Below are 16,674 nucleotides of genomic sequence, written 5' to 3'. Positions count from 1 at the left end.
TGCCAGAGTCCTTGTCCATAGCATTCTCCAGGCAGGAATACTGGAGTGGGTTGCCATTTCCTTCTCCAGGGGATCTTCCTGACCCAGGGATTGGACCCAGGTCTCCTTCATTGCAGGCAGATTCTTTACAGTCTGAGCCACCAGGGTAAGTAGAAAAGGTAAAGTTTGAACCCAGATAGCTCTAACTCCACAGATAAAACTCTTAACTACAATACTCTACCACACTTCTAAGAAATATAAAGCAGAGGAGACAGAGATATTTTCCCTGTGTTTTTTTTTCTCAATTAGAAAGTAGAAGAACAGAGACTTTCCTGGTAGTCCAGTGGCTAAGACTCCATGCTCCCGGTGCAGGGAGCTTGAGTTCAATCCCTGGTCGGGGAACTAGATCCCACTTGCTGCAACTTAGGGGAAAAAAAAAGGTCCCACCATAAATAAGACCTAGTGCAGCCAAATAAATATTAAAAAAATAAAAAAGGAAGTAAAAGAACAAAAAAGTATCTGTTAGGTATTGATAAACTATTGTCTGGCTAAATGTAATACCATAGTTTTTATGTTTAAAAGGAAATGTAGATTATAAAAATATTGAAGAAAGTATTCTTAAATTAGGGATTGTGTTAATCTCCTTAGATATGATGTCTCCTGTTTATACCTTTGAAGACTTTGATTGTTTTTTTTTTTTTTATCTGTCACTAAGTTTTTAGGTGAAAGTGAAATATAGATTTTCAGCTAACCTTCGTTTTGCCCTATTCCTCTAAGCTGTGAGCGCATGTTAGCAATGTATGAGATCACTGACGCACAGCTACATGGCCAGATAATTTTAGGAAATCATTACCCAGTGCTTATGTTGTGGAGATGTAGGTTTCTCATGATAGTGTTCCTCCCAGTAAAACAATGGAAAAAAGTTTCTAAATAGGATTTTTAAGTAGTCCTTTATACAATTGCCAATGCTAATATGTGTTTGCACATTTTAAAATTGCCTTTAGAATTTATTTTTACCAAGTTCCCTTTCCAAAATAGTAATAGGTTTACTTTTTATTCTGTCTTTTGTGATATCTTTTATAGAGCTTGTAATTTTATTTGTTCAGTTTCTTTCCATTCTTTGTCTGAATCTCTAACTTTTGTTTTATTTGTTTTTCATATTACACTTTTCCTACCACCTTTTTCTTATAGTTTGTTTCATTGTACTTCTATTTCTTTGTCTGGATCCTAACTTCTTTTCAGAGAAGGTGATGGCACCCCACTCCAGTACTCTTGCCTGGAAAATCCCATGGACGGAGGAGCCTGGTAGGCTGCAGTCCATGGGGTCGCTAAGAGTCAGGGACGACTGAGCGACTTCACTTTCACTTTTCACTTTCATGCATTGGAGAAGGAAATGGCAACCCACTCCAGTGTTCTTGCCTGGAGAATCCCAGGGACGAGGGAGCCTGGTGGGCTGCCGTCTATGGGGTCGCACAGAGTCGGACACGACTGAAGCAATTTAGCAGCAGCAATAGCAGTAACTTCTTTTCTATCACCATTGTCTGTTACCATCAACTTTGAATATGATATACCTAGAAGTAACCCTCTTCTTGACAATTGAACAGAAAGTCAAAGACAATGCCCAGAGGCCCTTTACTTTTATGAAAAAGAAAATGATGAGTTTCAACCTGAAGGGTCAAGTTCATAAAGGCTAATGGTAATCTAAGATCCATTGGCAGTAATATGATTATCAGAGAGAGGCAATTTTCTCCGAGTAAAGATGTTTCCCCCCTGACTGAGGTTAAAACTTCTCTTGTCTCATCCTTTTTTCCCTTGCCACCTTTATTCCACCATCTTTTTGATCCTTTATGAGAAATAATTATTAAAGTATAGTCAATTTGTTGTTCCTTTACTTATATAACAGAGACTGTGCTTTTCTTCACTAAAAACATTGTACGTTTTTACAAAACCTGCCCACATTAAATCCAGTCTTTGTAACCATGCAGTGATGAATCACATTATTCTCATGTTATTATCTGTGGTATTAATTTACTTTTTATTGCATTTACCTTATCCTTCTTTTCTCTCTTTCTTGTGTTCTTACAGTGGTTTGTCTCTGTCATTCTGTTATATTTGTTTGTAACAAAGGAAAAACTGCTGTGCCAGGAGCCTTCCCTTCCCCCCGAAAAGAAAACTAATCATCAATAGTGTGAGTTCAATATATCGTGCCCAAGAAGGACTGATCCTCCCATTTTATGACTTGCCACCAAAAGGTCAGATGACTGGAGAAGTCTAGCTTCATTCTTGTGGTTACTTCAAGGAAAGCAAATGATAGGGAACCTTTCCTACCCAGCTGTAGTCTGATGCATTCCCAGGTGACCTGGTACAGGGTATCAACCTTTGAAGCATGAAGCAGAATCAATTATTTATTGGTAATAGGTATCTAGGGGCAGTTCTGCTCTATTTGTGGAAGGTGTCTCTGAATGCTAAAAGGGGACAATTTCCAAATTAAAATTGCATTTTTAAAAGATTTTTTTTTACGTAGATCATTTTTAAAGTCTTCATTGAATTAGTTTATGGTATTGCTTCTGTTTTATGTCTTGCTGTTTTGGCTGTGAGGCTTGTGGGATCTTAACTCCCCAACCAAGGATTTAACCTGCATCTCCTGCATTGGAAAGTGAAGTCTTAAAAACTGGACTGCCAGGGAGGTCCCAAAATTGTATATCACAAAACTAACAGAATGGTCTAGATAGTTAATATCTCTTTCTATCCCACATATATTTTAATAATTTTTAGGTGATGGTCATCTAAGAATGTAATTTCATGATTTTTATAATAGAATGTTGTAGTGTTGTTTTTTTTTAATCCTGCTTGCAACTAAGTGTAATATCAACTCTTTTAGCTCCCCAGAGGACAAATTATTGTTAGTATATTATATTAGGACTTAAATCAGTTTTAAAAGTGAATTGCCAACAACTTCTTATTATAGATTATCTGGTTGCTGATTCACAGACAAATCTTGCTTTCAAGGAGACCAACAGTGCTTAATCTAGTCACTCACTTTTTTGTGTCATTTTAGTTATCTTGGCTATTTTGAATTGGAATGAGTCTTAGGCTCTTTTTGAAATATAAGTATTTGGTTATGTCACCTTTTCTAGGGACAGCAAGGCACCAGCAAGGCGACACCTCCACTGTTTTCAACCTCCATTGCCCAACAAATTACACTTTTCCTAATTCAAAACTTTTGTCAGATTTTTCCTTAAAGTCTTAAAAAAAAACTCTGCAGATCCAGACATTAATATATTGGTGGTGTCGGTGGTTTAGTCTCTTAAGTCGTGTCCGACTCTTGAGACCCCATAGACTGCAGCCTACCAGGCTCCTCTGTCCATGGGATTCTCCTGGCAAGAAACTGGAGTGGGTTGCCATTTCCTTCTCCAGGGGATCTTCCCAACCTAGGAATCAAACCCAAGTCTCCTGCATTGCAGGCAGATTCTTTACTGACTGAGCTATACTTTAAAAAATGTTAAAAGACTATATCATTTCTTTTTAAAAAGTTGCATTTCCTCTGGAAAATCCTTATATTTCTATAATCTCCCCCAATTTTAGATTTAAGATGTACTTTATTTTTATTCCTTTGTACTTTTGCACAAGCAGAACTAATATTCATTGTTTCCTTTGAGTGGGATAATTTATGCCCTGATCCTGTACTCAGATGAGTCCTTTACAAATTGTATAAATTGTTTTTCTTTTTTACATTTCCTTCTACAAAAGCAAGAAAGTTCAATTTAACAAACGTTTAATATCTCCTTTAGGATATACGTGTAATTTGAACATAATACATTAGTTATTATTCAGTGATTGAGCTACAAGTAAAAATTGGGCTTACTGTGCTATAAAATAATTGAAAATTGCACTGCAATCAAGGTATCTTTACCAATATTTCTAGGTCAAACTAGAATTATATTTTCTTCTGGTATTCAAAATAAAATTTGGTGGAAATTATTCACATTTATTATTGCCACTTCTATTATTCACTTTCCATGATGTTTAAATTACATTTTACCTAGTAATTGTAGAAAGGTGTTTATGTCTTTAGAGCTTATTTGTTTCTTCAACTGGGGGAAAGGTAGAATGACAAGTAATGAAATCTTTGTGCTTTGTGTACTCCACATTTTGTACAAGTTTCCATGCACCAAACATATGTGGGGTTATTTTATCTGTTGCATCCAGTATTTAAGTTGGTGATTTCTTGTTAAATATACTTAAGGTCATTTTCCTTTATGTTTACATTTTCTTATTTGTATTTATTCTAATTAGAGAGTTTAATTACGGTTAAAATGATAATAGGATAAAGACAAGTTTTACAAATGACAATATTAAGGGAAAAAAACCCCATAACTCTTCAGGAAGGTTTAAATGCCATAAGAATATAAAGCGAGAAATATATGCTTGTCAAATATACAGTATAAATAAATAATTTAGATGAAAATGGTTGACTACATTTAACAAAGAGACTACCAAATAATGAGGGGCTAAAGAGTGGTTGTTAGATTTGATGTACTTCATTGTACATTGCAAGTAATTGCTATCCATAAAAATTCTATGGCTTCTGTATGAGAAAAAGAGACATTTTGACAGGCAACACTGGTATGAAGCGACAGCAAGCACAAATCCTTGGCAACTGTCATTATCCTGCTGTTGAATTCACATCCAAACTGTGTGATAACTTAGACCTGCATGCTTGTTATTGAGCCATGATCTGTCAAAGTAGCCACACTTCCTGCTTATGAATAGAATTATTAGCCACATGCAGATTTCTGCCTTAGAAATCTAAACTCACCAAGGATGCTTTGTGTTTCAAAATCAGGGGAAAACCTCCATGTCATTTTATGCTTATGCTGAAATTTCTGGTGAAGCGTTCTTGATAGAATAAAAGTCACATTTTAAAGAAAATACCATATTAGTTTATATTTTAGCCTATCATAAAACATTCAAAATCAGTAAAGATTTTGAATAAAGCTAACAGTGAAGCAAATGTGATTAGAAAGTTCATTGTATATGTTAGGCTACTATTAGCAGAGTAATGGGAAATTCAGCAGAAAGTGACTTTAAAACTGGACAGTCACTATCTCATGTAACAGGAACTTCAGAAAGAAGGCCAATTCTAGGGTTTGTTCAGTGCTTCAGCAAGAGTATCAAAGAACTTGACCCTTTATATCTTTCCCTGCACCATCCTCATAATATTGGCTAGATCCTTGGGTTTGAATCCTCTTACTGGAAAAGCTCATCATATGCTCACTAGATGCTCACTAGACAATTTCTGACTGAAGAGGATAGGTATTTGATTATTTATATCTCTTTTTTATTAGTGCAAAAACCTTTCTCCAGAACGCTTCTACTCATTTCTTATTGGCCAAAATTGGATCACAGGCTGCTTAAGTAACCCATCATGCAAGGGAAATGGAATTAGCATCACTGGTGTCAGACCATTGAATATTTACTCACTGCAGCTATCAGGGGATGCCTTCCATGGACATACAAAGAGGGTGACTATTCAAACATAACTGAGGCTTTTCATCAAAGGAAAAATGGAGAAAGGACCCTTGGATAATCAGTGTTACATGACATAGTTTTGACTTTTGGCTTAATTATATTTTACTTTTTAAATTGTATATGTTTCTTATCAATGGAATTTTGGTGATACATTTTTTCATGATGTCATAATTATCAAAGAATAATTCTTGCATATCAATCGTTAGTTGAGTTCCAGTGGCAGTAAAGAGATAAAACAAGGTTCTTACCCTTGCAGAATGGGATATGAAATCATCTGAAATCACGTAATAAATCACAAAGTAAAGATATCAGTATGCAAAAAGTATATCAATTCTTGTACAGGACCTGGCAGAATGATTTGAAATAAGGAATGACTAGGATCTGTTGGGGTTAATCCCTCACATATGTCCTATCAGCTTGTACAGATTTGTTGAGATTTTTCTCTATATCCTAACCCCTAAACTTCTTCATGTTAATAACCAAGACTTTTCCTTCACAGTACTAATCACAGTTATTGTAAATTTATATGCATGACTATGTGTATGACATTTCTCTTTTCCACTAGACAATTATTGTTATTATGGAAGGGGTTTTAGAAAATGTAAACACTGAGTTCAATTAATATTTATTAAATACTTACTGATCGAGAGACTTCCCTGGTGGTCCAGTGGCTAAGACTCCATGTTCCCAATTCAGGGGGCCTGAGTTTGATTCCTGGTCAGAGAACTAGATCGCATGTACTGCAACTAAGAGTTCACATGCTACCACTAAAGATACCGCATGTTGCAGTGAACATCAAAGATCCCATGTGCTGCAACCAAGACCCAGTGCAGCCAGATAAATAAATAAGTATTTTTAAAAATACTAATTGAAGGATATACAATACTGAATATAGATCAGCTGAGTGAATAGCACTGGCAAAAAGGCATACATGTAAGAACTATGGAAGACAGTGTGCTGCAGTCATAGCTGAGGGATATTGTAAGGATATTACAGGGGAGCAGTGGGCTTCCCCGATGGCTCAGATGGTAAGGAATCCGCCTGCCAAGCAGGAGACATGGGTTAGATCCCTGGGTTAGGAAGATCCCCTGGAGAAGAAATGGAAACCTACTCTAGTATTCTTATCTGGGAGATCCCATGGACAGAGGAGCCAGGCAGGTCGCAAAAGAGTCAGACACGACTTAGCAACTAAACAACAACAGCAGCAAGCATGACGTTAGTAGAAGTTTTCTTCAAGTTGCTATTAAAAAAACCGCTAAGAGTTACTGATGCTATTAAAATAGAGGAAATGAGAAGGAAGATTGCTCTTGCCAAAACTAGAATCCTGCCATTAAGTATTATCTGGTCTATTTATCTGCTTTTTCTAGACTCCTCCCTGGGCATATTTTGTTGTACTTTTAGACCTCACATCTTTACTTAGTTGTTGCTTTGTGAAACAAAAGTTGTAAATTAGATTTAATGGAAACCACAGAGAGTAAAGCATAATTAAATATTTGTGGTTCAGCTGGTAAAGAATCAGCCTGCAATGTGGGAGACCTGCGTTCAATCCCTGGTTAGGAAGATCCCCTGGAGAAGGGAAAGGCTACCCACTCGAGTATTCTGTGGACTGTATAGTCCATGGGGTCACAAAGAGTTGGACACAACTGAGCAAATTTCACTGAGACATTAAGAGGGTTGTCAATTCCACAGTGTTTAAGATCCATCCCTAATGATCTTTTTGACTGTAATAGAAAACCTTTATGTATAGTATTATACTGTTTCAGAAAAGAATGAAAGCTTAATCATTAATGTGCCTACCAGCTTTGTAGTTCTGTGATTTATCATATCTATTATATCATATGTAGAAATTGTTTAAAAGATTCAATAACCTAAAGTCTTTAACCAATAGTTTTTATCCATACTGTTAAATTTTGACATGTTTTTACTAATCTTACTATAAGCAAACATAGCATTCTTAAATATTTACATAGTTTGCATACATATAGACTTACAAAGGCTTCCCAGGTAGCTCACTGGTTAAGAATCTGCCTGCCAATGAAGGAGCTGTGGGACACTTGGGTTCAATCCCTGGGTCAGCAGGATCCCTGGAGGACGAAATGACAACCCACTCCAGTATTCTTGCCTGGAAAATATCGTGGACTGAGGAGCGTGGCAGGCTACAGTCCATGGATCACAAAGAGAGGAACATGACCGAGTGACTAAGCACACATGCAGACCTATAAAACCACATTTGTTTTTTATGACTAAATTTCTAAACAATTATTCAAATTGCTAAAAGAAATAATCTTTTTCCAATAACTGACGTTAAACTAACTCAGAAATGGTGTAGTCGATGTTGTTAATGGAAACATACCAGGATATTGGGATTCCCTGGTGGCTCAGTGGTAAAGAATCTGCCTGCTAATGCAGGAGACGCAAGAGAGGAGGGTTCTATCCTGGGTCAGGAAGATCCCCTGAAGGAGGGTATGCCAACCCACTCCAGTATTTTTGCCTGGAAAATCCCATGGACAGAGGAGCCTGTCAGGCTACAGTCCATGGATCGCAGAGTCAGTCGTGACTGAGCGCACACGTACATAAAATAAAATACCAGGATATTCTCATCCAAATGAATACCTCCCCCCATTTACTACTTTAGGAAGTAGTAATTTATTCTAATGACAATGCCACTTCTCAAAGCACTTTTTTAAGTTCCTCTTTGGATTTGCCATCAGAATCAGTGGTACATTCTTTTAAATAATTTCAGTTTTTAATGATGACAAAATTTAATCTTAAATAGTTGCATTTTAATCTTCTGGAAAAGAAAATATCTGGATCTAAATTTGGTATAAAAATTGAGTAATCAAAACTGCATAATTGTATAGCTAGTGTGTTACACAGAAATTTAATATGGGTCCCCAAGATTCCCACCCACTGGTAAATATGCCTGGTGTAATTCTCTCCTCTTGGGTGTGGGTAGGATTGCGACTATGACAGAATGTCACTCCTATGAATATGTTACATTATATGGCAAAGATTTTTTCAGATGTAGTTAGGGTATATAATCAGTTGTCTTTGAGTTAATCAAATGGGAGATTATCCTGGATGGGCCTAACTTAATTAGATCTACTCTTAAATGAGAGTTGAGAGATCAGAGACAGAAAAGAAAGATGAATTCCTCTGGCTTCAAAGAAGATGACAGTAACTATGAGTTTTTTTAACTGTAAGGAACTGAATTCTGGCAAAACCTGAATGAGTTTGGAAGAAGATCCTGAGCATCAGATAAGACTGCAGCCCCAGCTGACACCTTCATTTCAGCCTATGAGATCCTGAGCACAGGTTCCTGCTAAGCTTTGCCCAGACTTCTGACGCATGGAACCAAGCTGTGCTATGATAAATAGGTGTTGTTTTAAGCCATTTGTTGCATAGGAGTAGAAAACTAATATAGACAGATAGGTATAAAGATAGATACAGAAGTAGTTCTTAAGAAGGTGTATTCTTAAGTAGTATGATTGATATTCTTGTGTCAATCTAATATAGTAGATTTTAGAATTCAGGCTGGAAAAAATGCTCTGTATCAGAGGTAAAAATTATTTTTACCACTGATGAAAGAGTAAATAATACAATGATGAATTGGAATACTTGACAGAAATTGAAGTCTAGCATTTTAGATGATAGGAAAGGATAAATGAGATTTAGTGATCCCAGCTATCAAACCTACCAGGGCACATGTATAGGAAGAAAGTACCTTTTTATTCAGGGAGGTGGCATAGAAGTCTTATTGAAGAAAAAGCTTCTTGAAATATGTGTATATATGAATTACCTACAGATATAATGAAAGATTCACAGTAGAGACATATCATTGACTTAGGACAAGATAATAATCCTGACATAGAAAGTTCAAAAAGAAGATCTGGTTATAAAATGAGCCTATGTTCTAGAATGTGGTAGGAAGCCTCTACAGTAAATTAAGACAAAAATGAGGTTTTGTGGTTTTTTTTTTTGATAAATGTTATTTTTTCTTTTTTTTTGGTTAAAGGTTATTTTTTCATTTCATAAAACAACTAGTTTAAAAATCCGCATGGAATTCCTAGTGGGAATTTTCTAGTTGGGAAAAAATGTCCAAGAAAACTGTGATACAATTTATCAAATTTTATAAAAGATAGCTAACAAGTATAGATCTTATCAAAACTTGTATCTTAAGAGAAATAACAAGATGTAGATCTTCATAGAAATTATAATAAAAAATTATGTAATAATTCATAAGAATCATAGCACAGGATGCAAAGCCTCAAACTCATGCAGGCAGAATTTTGAAGTTAAGTTCCCTACATAAACCAGGAGCCGTGAAAGATAGATGCACCTATCCATGAAAAATGGAATTAAAAATTATTGATGACCAGCTTGAAGAAGCAGCAGTAAATGGATGTGATACGTTCTAAGGTTCTTGCATTGTCTGGAGGATAATATGTGCTCGGCCACTCAGTTGTATCCAACTCTTTGCGGTCCCATGGACTCTAGCCTCTCATTACTCTAGTAATTTAAATTGTGTGATACATTTTAGTGAGTACTTTTTCAATCAATCAACTTGATAGTGTCCTTGCTCCTCTCACTCAGTACAGGCCATGTAAGTCCCTGCCAGTTATGTTTTCCACTTTTGGGAGGCACCTGATACCCATCTTACTCTAATCTCCTGTGTACCTTATTATCCTGCTGTCCTTGTTCCAGGGGCACTGATGAGTCCTTTCTCATCCACAGGTTTTCCAGTAGCTTATGAAGTTGCCCAGCTTGAGAGTTCTACCCAACAGGGGTAGTGATGAAATTAAACTTTTGAGGGAATTGAATGTATCATACAGTCTGCAGAAAGTTGTGTGGTATAGGAATGAGACATGTAGAGGATATTAGCAGAAGTCATGAGGAATGAGGAGGAGGATAGAGATAGGTTAGGCAATAAGAGGGGCTTCCCAGATGGTGCTTTACTGCAACTTTACTCCAATCCACAAAAGTTTGCCTTCAAGGAATTCTTTCTGCACTTAAAGTTAATATACACCCAGAGTTCTAAGCAGTTTATTTAACATATATTCTCTCTTTATTAGGGGATAGTTTGCAAGTTCTTTTGAGAGTACAAGCCACCAACCCACAAAAGTTTGCCTTCAAGGAATTCTTTCTGCACTTAAAGTTAATATACACCTAGAGTTCTAAGCAGTTTATTTAACATATATTCTCTCTTTATTAAGGGATAGTTTGCAAGTTCTCTTGAGAGTAGGAGCCACATCTCTTTAATTTTTATAATTTCTTAATATTTAGCAGAGTACTAGTGTTTAATGAATGAATGTAAGAGTTTTAAAATGTTACTCAACACTGATTCAAGCATTACATACTTTTTTTTCTTTAGTTTAAATAAGTTTAATGTTTATGAATGTGTATTTTATTTTAGGACATCTCAAGTTCAAGTTCTTTCCTAGATTATGTGAGCTACAACTACAGATTATGTGAGCATGGCCAAGTTAATTAGCCTCTCTGAGACACAACTTTTTTAATCTGTAAAGTGGGATAAAAATGTCACTCAGTTCCCAGGGATATAGTAAAGGTTAAGCAAAATACTGGCTAAGCGTGTAGTGTTTTGTCTGGCACATAGCACACAACTAGTTATTATGTGTTAGTTGTTAACAAGTGGTTACACATCAGTTCACTGTATTCTTTCTCGCATTGTTTCTTTCAGGGAGTTTATGTCATCCCAGGCAAAAGCAGTTATTAAAACTACTGAAGAGTATTTGCAGCCTCAGTTTGGCCCCAACAGACTTTTGCATTCAGCGGCAGTATCAGAAGGGTCAGGACTTCAAGATTGCTCCACACATCAAACAGCATCAGATCATAGCCATGATGAAATATCAGACCCAGATAGCTACAAATCAAACAGTAAAAACAATTCTTGTTTTATATCAGCATCCAAGAGAAACAGACCTGTCAGTGCTCCAGTGGGTCAACTGAGGTAATCAAAGTGGTTCTCTGTTCTTTTTACCTGACTGTTGAAACCTTTTCCTTTGAGCAGAATTTATAATGATTCAGTTGACTATTTCAAACATTAAAATGTAACACATCTCTAGGGGTTTTGTTTCTGCTTTTGTTTCCTTTTTTCTTTGAAAGCACCTGAGTAGAATGTTGCTAATTATATTTGTGGAAAAAAGTGAGATATACGTGAGCCTGGATAATATTAACTCTGAAAGGAATAGTTGAAGCTGAATCAGGCTAAGACCATGAATATCTTGGCTTACCAGATATTTGCTTAAAAATAGAAATGCATACTTTTGATATTTAAACAGTATTTGAAATAAAATCAAATTGAAATGAACTTGTTATAACAGCATTTTGTGTATACATTTTCACATTAAGATTCTTATAATCTGTTAACCTACGAGTTTATGGATAGAAGAAAATGTTGATAAAAATAAAAATCAAACTAAGATATTCATATTCACATTATTTTCATATATTCAAATAGGTGGATATACTGTGCTTTTAATTTGCCTCACGTTTTTACTTTAAAATGTTTACTATGCAAATGTGGCATTAAGAATTAACAGGAAAAGTTAGAGAACTCAGGTAAAAGTAGAACATGTTAGTCATTTACCATGTACTTTTGCTGAGAAAAAAATAAGGATTGAAACTAGTTTTGACTGAAAGCAAACTTAGAAACCTTCTCTTACTGCCCCCAAGCAATTTGAAATGAAAGCAATGAAAGTAACTTCAGAATAAAAACTTTGGTATGATGTATTTGAATTTCAAATCTTTTAAAAAGAAATCAAATAACTTTAATAAACATGAAAAGTTAAGGGAAATTCTTAGCTGTTTTCTATTTCATGATGTTAAGACCATATTGCTATTTTCTGCTTTCTATTAGAATATGGGATATATAATTTTTTAAAGTGAATGTTGTGATGTTTTATAAATAAAATGATTTATTCTGAGATACCTGTTTTATATGAACAGTTTTGGCAAATTTATCATGTATTAAATTTTTAAAAATATTTAAGTATATATAGACAATCTTATTCTATTAAAAAATTTTTTTTGAGGAATACTTAGGAACAGTCATTAGTGCTTATATGTGTTGAAAATATCCAGGATAATATTTACATAAAAATTTTTTACTAATTAACATGCACCAATTGTTGTGTGTTTTTTTCCTTTAGAGTTGCAGAGTTCTCTTCAAAATTTAAGTGGGACCAGAACTGGCACAGATTGTCTCAAAGACACAAACTTCAACCCAGACTGATTAGAGTAACAGCTTATAAAAATGGATCTAGAACTGTCTTTGCCAAAGTTACTGTACCAACCATTACCTTGGTAACTAATATCTAAAAGTTTTCAGTGCTTTATCTCTTCCCTTATTCTTTTTATATACAGAAAGTGAGAAAGATGGCATTTATTGTTTAAAATTTTCTTTGTAGCTATCTGAATCTCTAGGTAGCTTATATGTATATACATAGATTTCACAGGCATTCCATTCATTTTTTATCAATATATAAGTAGTATATCTAATTAAACAAGTACAATGACTATATCTTATAACCTTATTAGAATGATGGAACATTCAAGGACTAGAATTTGAGAATCAACTATTCTCAGTGTTGCGATTAACCTATTTGTATATTTTCAACTGCTACAAAATAACCATATTGGTGGAGTTTCTGAGTTACTTGGCAAGTGGCTCAGTGAGTTTCTGTTTTGATCACTGCACCTTTTTGCTTAGTGGAAATGTGTTACTTTCCTTGTCCTCAGTGGCTTTCCCTTACCTCTTGTTTTCTATTAGTTGCTGGAGGAGTGCACAGAAAAGCTGAATCTGAACACGGCTGCACGACGAGTGTTCTTGGCAGACGGCACTGAAGCCCTCGAACCTGAAGACATACCCCGTGAAGCAGACGTTTATGTTTCAACGGGAGAGTCCTTTTTAGATCCATTCAAAAAAATTAAAGGTAAAAATGAAAAAAAAACTTGTATTTCTACACACAGTAAATTGCATAAGGGGCGCAATTAAAAAATGATTTTCATCCTGTCTTTTTTGCATGGTTTAACAAAACTAATGTTTACGCATTTACAGCTCAGTAAGAGGATAATGTGCTTAATGAAAGAAAAATCCACTGACAGCCACGTTTATTGCCCTTCATTAGCATTGGTGCTTAATTTAATATAGATCTGAATAGACATTAGGGAGCCTGCAGGAGGTTAAATGGTGAAAATATAATAAATTAAATCAGAGATTATTGAATTTACTGTTTAGTTTCTGTGACACTCAACAGACATAATTCGTTAGACTTATTCTCTCAGAAAATAGCTCAAAGTTTCAAGTATCATTTATTCATTTATACTCTTGATCTTTTTTCAGATGGTATAAACATAATTTTGAAAATGTGACCAGTAATGAACATAATTCTTATATATGTATGATTTTCCTAACAAAATTCTTATAATGCCATAGCGTGTTTTATATACTTTATGTATATATGTAACACATACATGTTTTATAATAATATAAATTATATATTTATAATGTGATATGTATAGACATACTTTTGTAGCAAAGGTCTCTTTGTAGAAAAAGAAAGTCCATTGTTTCTAACATTTTAGAAATGTGGAGATTTTCTAAAAAAAAAAATTCTTTCTTTAGTGAGAAAGAATATGTTTTAAGAGAGAAATAAAAATGCCACTATCCAAGTATGTCATACCCAGGGCCTGTTATCAAGTGCTATGTATGCTAATCACATTTAAATGACATAAGAACTTTGCCATACAAATTCAGTGTATCTAACTGCTGTATTCCCCTCTGCTTTTTCTACCTTATTAGAAGTATTTTTTTTCTGCAATTGCTATAAAGCCAGTGAACCAAAGGCAAGTCTAGGCAGTCATTGCATAAATAGAAGAAAAGTAATTCTGGAGTTCATTACAGAGGAAGTGATGAAAATTCTTCCTCTATTAATGTTATTATATAAAATGATACTAGAATTTCTATCTCTTTAAGAATACTTGATCATCAAGAAATAATTTCTTGAATTCAATAAAAAGTTCAAGGTAATTTGGTCCTTATAAAGAAACTTGTTGCTACAATACTCAGTAAAAATAAGCTATGCAGTAGTGTAGACCCAGATATTTTTCAAATTTTGTTTCTACTTTAAAATATGGCTGCCTTTATTTTGTATTCATGAATCATCTTTGTATAGAAGCATGAATCTTTGTGGGTAAATGTTTCTGTGATTTTTATATTCGGATATATATGTAATGAATACTTCCTTAAGATTCTTGGTTATTTTTATTAATAAGAAATACTTGCCTTTCTTATGATTCTGGTATTTTAGAAGAGATATATAAAAATTATTTATAGCTAAGCTTCTTAAAAGATCTGGACATGAATGCCTAAAATGACATGTTATACACATGACAAAGCCTGGTGGATGATTTTTAAATGTACAAACTGATTTCCTCCTCCTTTTTGTTTTCTCTTTTATCCTTTTCAAGCCAAGTCTAGAACAAAAAAACTTCTCTGCTTTGTCTGCACATCTTTGGCTGTGTTTCACTGTGACATGCACTGCTGTTCTTTTAGCACCAAAATGTTGGCACACACTCCTGAAAATTTCACACCATCTCTTGCTGGATCAGCAAGCTTAACCTACCAAAATCTGGTGTTGTGCAATGGTTTTTGACTGATAATCAATCTTTATGCTGCTCGACAGTTGTTGCTGGGACACGGAGTAGAGCAGGTGGCAGATGTGCCTTGTCTTTTGAGAAAAGAAATTGTAGGTGAGCTTGGACACAGACTAGCATATCACATGTCCATTAAAAAGACTTAAGTATAATGGGAAAAAAGCCATCCATGTAAGTTAAGCTCACAGATAAGCCTATAAGCCTAAAGCCTGATATTGGTTTCTTTCAGAACAAGAACATAAACACAAATAATTTATTATATATGTATGTAATTTATCATATATGTGTATATAACTTGAGAGGGGTGGGGGAAATTTCACACACACACACACACATATATATATATATATATATATATCACCTACATATTCTCACCTACATATTCACGTGTACTTTTTCAAATCAGGTTAAAATGAGCTCTCTTGCATGAATGTTATAGATTATCAATAATATGCCAACTTGTCATGAGTTTACCATAAAAATAAAACATGTATGAATAGCTCTGAAAGTGGTAGATAAATTTAGAGTAAGGAGGCATTCTCAGAAGTTGGAAAATTCTACTTTCTAAAGGTAAATAAGGGGAAACACCTGGCAGAATTTGGTGTTACTGTTGCATCTTTGCAGATGAGCATGAATGTTTTATGTACAATGAACAAACAAGCATTAGAGTCAGTAAATGGTCATTATTTTAATATACTGTTTTTCATTCATTCAGCAAACATCGATTCAAAGTCTACTATGTGCCAGTCCTAGGCCAGATCAGATAATAAAAAAGGGGACTTATAATCTGATTTCTTTGTTGTCATTATTCCTTCATCTCTAATTTTAAAGAAAAAAAAATTAAACCAAATCCATTGGTCCTTCAAATGAAAATTTACTCTATTTCTGGCACAGGAAAGCCAAATAAACCTATGTATATTTTGGCAATTGTATTTCCATACTTCATTGTATTCTTATTCTTTGGGAAAGTAGTATAGATAGTGAAAATTGCCTTAGAACTATTTCCAGATTTACTAAGGTAGAAAGAGACCTGCAGAACATCTCTGATTTTTTAAATACTTTACCACCCCTTTTGAGCATCACTGTTGACAACCAGTGGCACTGGATTTAATAGAAAGCCAGAGAGCTATTCATCACATACCTCCAAACACAAAGCTTTCATACAGAGGTCAAGCCAGGGTCAAGACTGACATGAAACATTCCCTGTTGAAATGCAATATTAGAATAATTCTTACATTTGAAGTTGAATGCATAAACAGAAAGATTGATTGTGTGGGGGGAAAAGCAGAAAGAATTTTTATGAAGATTATTGATGAAGATCAACTGTCTTATTAGGTCTTGTAATCTGCTATTTGAAGATTCTGAAATTTATTAATGATTCCTCTAAAAGTATGAAGATACAGTTAATGAATTGTTTCAAAGGACATTTTTAAAGTTTTCAGTTTCATGAACATACATTTTAGGTTTTATTCACAGTTTCCTGAATGT

General features: G+C 34.6%; 1 protein-coding gene across 1 annotated transcript in view; it reads left to right on the top strand.

The window, feature by feature from the left end:
• The window catches only part of DCDC1 (doublecortin domain containing 1), a 65,216-nt gene that overhangs the window by 26,677 nt on the left and 21,865 nt on the right, over positions 1-16,674 (top strand). Inside the window, 3 exon segments of the mRNA XM_010831799.1 lie at positions 11,210-11,479; positions 12,681-12,834; positions 13,301-13,463. Of these exon segments, the coding sequence (XP_010830101.1) occupies positions 11,210-11,479; positions 12,681-12,834; positions 13,301-13,463 (587 nt within the window).

This window comes from Bison bison, unplaced genomic scaffold (assembly GCF_000754665.1).
Source record: "Bison bison bison isolate TAMUID 2011002044 unplaced genomic scaffold, Bison_UMD1.0 scf7180017864531, whole genome shotgun sequence".
Taxonomy (NCBI): domain Eukaryota; kingdom Metazoa; phylum Chordata; class Mammalia; order Artiodactyla; family Bovidae; genus Bison; species Bison bison.
This window is presented reverse-complemented; position numbering and strand designations above follow the sequence as displayed.